The sequence below is a fragment of the Nothoprocta perdicaria genome, unplaced genomic scaffold (genome assembly GCF_003342845.1).
Source record: "Nothoprocta perdicaria isolate Ctin4 unplaced genomic scaffold, notPer1 scaffold_633, whole genome shotgun sequence".
NCBI lineage: Eukaryota > Metazoa > Chordata > Aves > Tinamiformes > Tinamidae > Nothoprocta > Nothoprocta perdicaria.
Window position 1 is genome coordinate 22,422 of NW_020455903.1, and position 9,020 is coordinate 31,441.

At 61.8% G+C, this 9,020-nt stretch overlaps 1 protein-coding gene across 1 annotated transcript; it reads right to left on the reverse strand.

The window, feature by feature from the left end:
- Window positions 1–187: 187 nt before the first annotated feature.
- SYT3 (synaptotagmin 3) lies at window positions 188–8,522 on the reverse strand. The gene is made up of 6 exons (XM_026049981.1): window positions 8,487–8,522; window positions 7,479–7,643; window positions 5,714–6,056; window positions 4,169–4,712; window positions 1,115–1,235; window positions 188–376 (listed from the first exon to the last, which is right to left on the reverse strand). Exons 2-6 carry the CDS (start codon window positions 7,630–7,632, stop codon window positions 201–203), a joined length of 1,338 nt encoding a protein of 445 aa, XP_025905766.1. The 5' UTR covers window positions 7,633–7,643; window positions 8,487–8,522; the 3' UTR covers window positions 188–200.
- Window positions 8,523–9,020: the final 498 nt, after the last annotated feature.

Here is a 9,020-nt window from a genome sequence, read left to right on the forward strand (position 1 = left end):
CCCATGGATGGTGTCTCCCCACGGATGGTGACACCCCTGGGTGGTGGCACCCGTGGATGGTGTCTCCCCACGGATGGTGGCACCCATGGGTGGTGGCACCCATGGATGGTGTCTCCCCATGGATGGTGTCTCCCCACGGATGGTGGCACCCCTGGGTGGTGGCACCCGTGGATGGTGGCCCCCATGGCGCCCGCGGGCGCTCACCAGTCGTAGTCGAGCACGGCGATGGTGAGGCTGACGCTGTGCACGCTGGCGTGCGGCACGTCGAACACGAGCGCCTCGTTGTAGCTGGGGTTCAGCGTGTTCTTCTTGATGGACGTCTTGCGCTTCTTGAGCCGCCGGCCCTCGGCCATGAGCGACGCCTTCACGTAGGGGTCTGCGGCGGCGGCGCCCATGGGTGCCGCGCACCCAGACCCATGGGGACGGGGACACCCTATGGGGATGGGGACACCCCCCTGGACACCCTGGGGGCTCACGTGGAGCTACGGGACCCATGGGTGCTGCATGGAACCCCCTGCAGGGGGCACCCAGAGGTGACATACAGGGACACCCCCCGGAACCTCGTGGGGACCCGTGGCCACCCCTATGGACCCAAAGCCACCCCAGGGGATGCCCTGGGAGACTCACATGGAGCTACGGGCCTGTGGACCCCAAGCTTGTCCCAACCCATCGCTCGTGTCCTCCCATGTCCCCTCATGTCCTTCCATGTCTCCCACATCCCACCATGTCCCCCCATTCACTCCCATGTCTCCTCATGTCCCTCCATGTCCCCCCACGTCCCTCATGTCCCCCCATGTACTCCCATGTCTCCTCATGTCCCTCCATGTCTCTCAACGTCCCTCATGTCCCTCAACATCTCTCATGTCCCCTCAACATCCCTCAACGTCCCCCATGTCCCTCAATGTCCCTCATGTCCCTTAATGTCCCCCATGTCCCCATGTCCCCGTGTCCCTCCATGTCCCCGTGTCCCCCCATGTCCCTTAATGTCCCCCGTGTCACTTAATGTCCCCCATGTCCCCATGTCCCCGTGTCCCCCCATGTCCCTTAATGTCCCCCATGTCCCCATGTCCCCGTGTCCCCCCGTGTCCCCATGTCCCCGTGTCCCCGCACTGACCCGAGTAGCCGGTGAGGTCCATGGCGCGCAGGTTGGACGCCCGGATGATGGTGACCGTGAGGCGCCCGGCCGTGGGCAGGTAGCACAGCGAGAAGTTCACCTCGCCCAGGTCGGCCTTCTCCTGGGGACGGGGACACGGGCGTCACGGAGCCCGCGCGGGCCACCGGGCACCCGCCCGCCGCGGCTCCCCCCGGAGCCTCCGAAACGGGTGGAACTGGGCGGAAACCGGGAGAAACCGGGGAGAAACCGGGGTGAAACTGGGGAGAAACCGGGGAGAAACTGGGGAGGAACTGGGGAGAAACCGGGGAGAAACCGGGGAGAAACTGGGGAGAAATGGGGTGAAACCGGGGAGAAACCGGGGTGAAACTGGGGAGAAAACGGGGTGAAACCGGGGAGGAACTGGGGAGAAACCGGGGAGAAATGGGGTGAAACCGGGGAGAAACTGTGGTGAAACTGGGGAGAAACTGGGAGAAACCAGGGAGAAACCGGGGTGAAACTGGGGAGGAACTGGGGAGAAACCGGGGAGAAACTGGGGAGAAACTGGGGAGAAAACGGGGTGAAACTGGGGAGGAACTGGGGAGGAACCGTGGAGAAACCATGGAGAAATGGGGTGAAACTGGGGAGAAACGGGGTGAAACCAGGGAGAAAACAGGGAGAAACCGGGCTGAAACTGGTGAGAAACCATGGAGAAACCGGGGAGAAATGGGGTGAAACCGGGGAGAAACTGGGGAGAAACCTGGGAGAAATGGGGTAAAACCGGGGAGAAACTGGGGTGAAACTGGGGAGAAACTGGGAGAAACCAGGGAGAAACCGGGGTGAAACTGGGGAGAAACTGGAGTGAAACTGGGGAGAAAACAGGCGGAAACGGGTGAGGAACCGGGTGGAAACAGGTGAGAAACTGGGGAAAAACCGGAGAGAAACCGGGGTGAAATTGGGGAGAAACCAGGGGGAAACTGGTGAGGAACCAGGGCGAAATGGGTGAGAAATTGGAGTGAAACTGGTGAGAAAACAAGATGAAATGGGTGAGAAACCGTGTGGAAACAGGTGAGAAACTGGGCAGAAACCGGTGAGGAACCGGGGTGAAATGGGTGAGAAACTGGGGTAAAACAGGTGGGAAACTGGGGTGAAATTGGACTGAAATGGGGGAGAAATGGGAGGGAAACAGGAGAAATGGGGGAGAAAGTGAGAGAAAAATGGGTGAATTTGAGAGGAAACTGGCATGAAATTGGGGTAAAACCAGGTGAAACAGTGAAATTAGGGAGAAAATGGGGTGAAACTGGAGTGAAACCAGGTGAAACTGCTATGAAACTGAGTTGAAATTGGGGTGAAACCTGTTGGAATTGGGGTGAAACCAGGGAGAAACTGGGGTGATAGGAGGGTGAAACTGGAGTGAAGCTGGAGTGAAACCAGGATGAAACAGGTGAATCTGGGGTGAAAACAGGGTGAAATTGGGGGGAACTAGAGTGAAAGCAGAGCAAAAGCGGCATGAAACCAGAGTGAAACCGGAGCCATGATGGGGCCCCAAACGGAGCCATGAATGGAGCCAAAACTGGAGTGAAACCGGAACCGCAGAGGGATTTGCAAGTGGAGCCAGAACCAGAGATGCGAATGGCACCAGAACCAGAATCGCAACCAGAGATGCAAACGGAGCCCAATCCGGAGCTGCAAATGGAGCCAAATGTGGAGCTGCAGGTGGAGCTGAAACCGGGATTGCAATCGGATCTGCAATTGGAGCTGCAATTGGAGCTGCAATTGGAGCTGCAACCACAATCACAACCGAAGTTACAAACAGAGCCGCAAGCGGTCATGAAACCGGAGCCGCAAACGGGACCAAAACCAGATTGCAACCGGAGGAGCAAACGGAGCCGAAAAGGGAGCTGCAAGAGAGTGGAAACCAGGATCAGCCCTGGATCTGCAACCAGAGCCGCAAATGGAGCCAAACCAGAACCGCAACTGGAGGCGAAACCGCAACTGGATGTGCAATTGGAGTAAAAATTGGGGCCAAACCAGGAATGCGGTTGGAGTGGAAACTGGAGCCACAAATGGAGCTGGAAATGGGGCAGCTGATGGAGCTGAAACCAGAATTGCAACTGGAGCAGCGGATGGAGCTGAAATGGGAGCCAGAAAGTGGAGCTGCTGATGGAGCCGGAATGAGAACTGCAGCTGGAAACGAAATGGAGCCCAAAATGGAGCGAAAACCGAAATTGCACCCAAAGCTGCAACGGGAGCAGCAACTGGAGCCAAAATGGAAGCAAAAAGGGAGCTGGCAATGGAATCAAAACCAGAAGTGCAACCCGAGCAGGAAACGGAGCTGAAAAAGGAGATGATGATGGGGTTGAAACCAAAATTACAACCAGAGCTGCAGCCAGAATTGCAACCGAAGCTGCAACTGGAGCCAAAAATGGAGCCAAAATGGAGCCAAATGGAGCGGATGGCAGAGCTGAAATCAGGACTGCAACTGGAGCTGAAACGGAGTCAAAACGGAGCTGGCAACGGAGCCCAAAGCAAGAATTGCAATTGGAGCTGCAACCAGAATTGCAACCGGAGCAGCAAATGGAGCTGAAATGGAGCAAAAATTGGGGCTGGTGGTGGAGCCACAACCAGAATTGCACCTGGAGCAGCACCTGGAGCCAAAAACTGAGCTGATAATGGAGTCGGAACAGAATTTGCAACCGGAGCAGCAAATGTAGCCAAAATGGAGCAAAAATTGGAGCTGGTGGTGGAGCTGCAACCAGAACTGCAACCGGAGCAGCAAATGGAGCCAAAAACTGAGCTGATAATGGAGTCGCAATAGAATCTGCAGCCGGAGCAGCAAATGGAGCCGAAATGGAGCCAGCGATGGAGCTGACGATGGAGCAGACATCGGACGCGCAACCCCAAGTGCAACAGGAGCCACAAGTGGAGCCCAAACGGAGCGAAAACTGGCGCTGGTGGTGGGGCCAGAAGCGGAATTGCACCTGGAGCAGCAAATGGGGCCGAAATGGAGTCGGGGATGGAGCTGATGATGGAGCAGACACCGGGCGCGCCGCCGCGCGGGCGGCGGCGCCGGCTCACCGCGGTGGCCTCCAGGATGTCCCTCCAGATGGGCGTCTCGGCGTCGCGCTCGGCCGCCTCCAGCAGGTTGTCCAGCACCACCTGGCCGATGAGGTCGTGGCGCGAGAAGCGGTCGAAGTCGTAGACGCTGAAGTGGAGGCGGCGCGCGGGCAGCTCGGCGAAGGGCACGCCGAAGCTGAAGGTCTCGTCGAAGACGGGGTTGAGCGTCTTGCGGTGCACCTTGGTCTGGAACTTCTTCTTGCGGTCGGGCAGCAGGTACATCTTGACGTAGGGGTCGGAGAAGCCGTTGGCGTCCTTGGCGGGCAGGTCGAGGGCGCGCAGGATGCGCACGACGAGCTGCTCGGAGCCGTAGGCGTAGCGCACGGCCACGCTGAGGCGGCCGCAGGGCGCGCCGGCCCGCGCCTCCGCCTCGCCGGGCTGGTAGAGCTCGGGCTTGATCTGCCCGATGCTGGTGGCCTGCTCGGCCTTGTCCTCGTGGCCGCCGCCGTCCGGGCTGGGCGGCTGCGGCGCGGCGGGACGCGGGTTGTACCTGCGGGACGGTGGACATGGGGTCCCCGGGGTCCCCACGAGGCTGCGGCGGCCTCAGCCCCCTTGGTGGGGGCGTCACCATCACTGATGGTCTCGTGAGGCTGGTGGCACCCGACCTCGTCCCATCCGCATCTCCAGTGCATCCCCATCTCCATCTCATCCCATCCTCATCCCCATCCACCCTCATCTCCACTCTAACCTCGTCTTCATCCCATCCCCATCTCCAGTGCATCCCCATCTCCATCTCATCCCATCCCATCTCCATCCCCATCCCACCCTCATCTCCACTCCAACCTCGTCTTCATCCCTTCCCCATCTCCAGTCCATCCCCATCTCCATCTCATCCCATCCCATCTCCATCTCATCCTCATCTCCACTCCAACCTTATCCACTTACCCACCTTATCCAACCAATGTCCCACTTCCATCCCATCCCCATCTACATCTCCCATCTTCATCCCATCCTCATCCCCATCCCATCCTCATCTCCACTCCAACCTCATCTCCATCCTGTCCCCATCTCCAATCCATCCTCATTCCCATCTTCATCCCATCCTCATCCCCATCCCATCCTCATCTCTGCTCCAACCTCATCTTCATCCCATCCTCATCTCCGTACCATCCCCATCCCCATCTCCAATCCCTATCCACCCCACTTCCATCTCCATCCCATTCCCATCTCCAGCTCCCATCTCCATCCCATCTCCATCCCATCTACCATCCCACTTCCATCTCCCTCCCACTTCCATCTCCGTCTCCATCCCATCCCCATCTCCAGCTCCCATCTCCATCCCACTTCCATCTCCATCTCCATCCCATTCCCATCTCCATCCCATCTCCATCTCCATCCCATCTCCATCTCCATCCCATTCCCATCTCCATCCCATCCCCATCTCCATCCCATCCCCATCTCCATCCCATCTCCATCTCCATCCCACCGCCATCCCCACCCCATCCCCACGTTCCCCCACGCCCCCCGCGCCCCCGGACCCACCTGGGGACGGGGGCGCCGGGCGCGGGGGCGGCCACGGGCTGCTGCGAGAGGGCGCTGGGCAGCCCCGCGGCGCCGGCCTCCTTCTCCAGCGGCAGCTCGGGCGACGTGAGGCTGGGCCGCAGCGGCGCCTCGGGCCGCGCGCCCATGTCCAGGTAGGCGCGCTCGGGCGACGCGGCGCCCGCCTCGGGGAGCAGCTCCCCGAAGGGCCCCGCGGCGCCCAGGGGCGGCTCCTTGCGGGGGGCGGCCCCCGGCACCCCCTTGTCGCGCCAGGGCACCCAGCAGAGCTTCCAGGAGACGAAGAGCGAGACGCCCAGCAGCACGATGCCGCAGAAGGTGACGATCACCGAGAGCAGGCTCACCGAGATGTCTGCGGGGACACGGCGGCGCTGGCACCGCGGCGCCCCGCGGGGTGGCCCCGACACCCTACGTGTGGGACCTGGGTGTCCCCAACGGCTCGGGGGTCTCCAAATGGGGGTAACGGTCAACATGTGGAGCCTACATGGGGATGGGAATGCCCCGAGATACCCTACGTGTGGGACGTGGGTGTCCCCAATGGCTCGGGGGTCTCCAAATGGGGGTAACGGTCAACATAGGGAGCCTACATGGGGATGTGGGTGCCCCAAGACATCCTACGTGTGGGACCTGGGTGTCCCCAACGCCTCGGGGGTCTCCAAATGGGGGTAACGGTCAACATGTGGAGCCTACATGGGGATGTGGGTGCCCCAAGACATCCTACGTGTGGGATGTGGGTGTCCCCAACGGCTCGGGGGTCTCCAAATGGGGGTAACGGTCAACATGTGGAGCCTACATAGGGGTGGGAGTGCCCCGAGCTGCCCTACATGTGGGACACGGGTGTCCCCAACCACTTTGGGGTCTCCAAATGGGGGTAATGGTCAATGCATGACACCTACATACAGATGGCACTGCCTTCAGCCACCCTACTTGTGGGACATGGGTGCCCCCAACAGCTTTGGGGTCTTCAAATGGGGGTAATGGTCCACATACGGAACCTACATAGAGGTATGGGTGCCCCGAGCCACCCTACATGTGGGACATGGGTGTCCCCAACCACTTTGGGTCTCCAAATGGGGGTAATGGTCAGCCAATGGCACCCATATGGCACAACAATGCTGTCCTCCAAGGGGGCACCATGACCAGCCCATCACCCGCAGAAGGGTCCCCAAATGGGTGACATGGACCCATCACCCAACTGAGGTCCTCCAAGGGGGCACCATGACCACCCCATGACCCTCAGAGGGTCCCCAAAGGGAGACACGGGCCCATCACCCAACCGAGGTCCTCCAAGAGGCCACCCCAACCACCCTTTTGGGGTCCCCAAACGGGTGACATGGACCCATCACCCAACCAGGTCCTCCAAGGGGGCACCATGACCACCCCATGACCCTCAGAGGGTCCCCAAAGGGAGACACGGGCCCATCACCCAACCGAGGTCCTCCAAGGGGGCACCATGACCACCCCATGACCCTCAGAGGGTCCCCAAACGGGTGACATGGACCCATCACCCAACCGATGTCCTCCAAGAGGCCACCCCAACCACCCTTTTGGGGTCCCCAAACGGGTGACATGGACCCATCACCCAACCAGGTCCTCCAAGGGGGCACCATGACCACCCCATGACCCTCAGAGGGTCCCCAAATGGGTGACATGGACCCATCACCCAACCGAGGTCCTCCAAGAGGCCACCCCACCCACCGCAGCACCCAAGCATGCCCAAGGCGGGCCCCGGGGAGCACCCGCCGCCCCAGGAAGCCCCGCGGGAGGCCCTCACCGGCGTCGGAGGGCCGCGGGTGGCCGCGGTTGCGCAGCAGGTCGGTGAACTCGAGGCACTTCTCGTGCTGCTCCAGGGCGCGCAGCGAGAAGCAGAGCTCCTTGACGAGCGTCAGGGCGCTGCGGCACACGTCCTCCTCGTAGTCCCCCGACATGGCGCGGCCGCCTGCGGGCACCCGCGCCGCTCAGCACCCACGGGCGCCGGCTGGGCGGGCGGCCGGCGGCGGGCAAGGACAGGCGTGCATGGGGTTGTGCTCGTGAGCGTGCAAGGACAGGTGTGCAGGGTGCAAGGACAGGCGTGCACGGGGTTGTGCTTGTGAGCGTGCAAGGACAGGCGTGCAGGGTGCAAGGACAGGTGTGCACGGGTGCAAGGACAGGTGTGCATGGGTGCAAGGACAAGGGCGCATGGGGTTGTGCTCGTGAGCGTGCAAGGACAGGGGTGCACGGGTGCAAGGACAGGCGTGCATGGGGTTGTGCTCGTGAGCGTGCAAGGACAGGTGTGCAGGGTGCAAGGACAGGCGTGCAGGGTGCAAGGACAGGGGTGCACGGGGTTGTGCTCGTGAGCGTGCAAGGACAGGCGTGCAGGGTGCAAGGACAAGGGCGCATGGGGTTGTGCTCGTGAGCGTGCAAGGACAGGGGTGCACGGGTGCAAGGACAGGCGTGCAGGGTGCAAGGACAGGCGTGCATGGGGTTGTGCTCGTGAGCGTGCAAGGACAGGCGTGCAGGGTGCAAGGACAGGGGTGCACGGGTGCAAGGACAGGTGTGCACGGGTGCAAGGACAAGGGCGCACGGGGTTGTGCTTGTGAGCGTGCAAGGACAGCCGTGCAGGGTGTAAGGACAGGCGTGCGTGGGGCCGTGCTCACGTGTGTGTGTGCGGTGTAAGCACAGTCGTGCGTACGGTTGTGCTCGTGGGCGTGCAAGCACAGTCGTGCACGGGTGGTGTTCAGGGTGTGCGTGGTGGTGCAAGCACAGTCGTGCGTGTGCAGGGTCCCCGTGCAAGGCCACCTACCGGCTCCGTGGCGGGCGCAGCGGGTGCCGGGGCTCAGCGGTGCCCGGGGGGGGGCGCGGGTGCCCGGCAGGGGGGGTCCATGCGGCGGCACGGGGGGGTCACTGGGGTGCAGCCGGGGGCACCGGCCCCTGGAGGGGGGCAGTCCGGACGCCTGGGTCCCGCTGTCCTGGGGTGACCCCCCCCCAATCCCATGCATGGCCCCCCCTCGTGCAAGGCTGTTGCACACTGGGGGGGGGGTGTTGCACGCGCTTGTGCGCTCGTGGTTGAGTTGGGGGCCGCCTCTGCTCCCAGCACCCCAAAACTGCCCCCTCTAGCGCCACCAAAATAGGTCGAAACCCTCCAAAACTGCCCCCAAACCCCCCAAACTGCCGCTTTCACCCCCAAATTGTCTCCAGGACCCTCAAATTTGCCCCCAGGACCCCTCTCAACTGCTCCTGAGACCCCAAACCTGCCCCAAGAGCCCCCAAACTGCCCCCTGGACCCCAGCTCTGTCCCTGGGACCCTGACCTACCCCTAACACCCCCAAATCTGCCC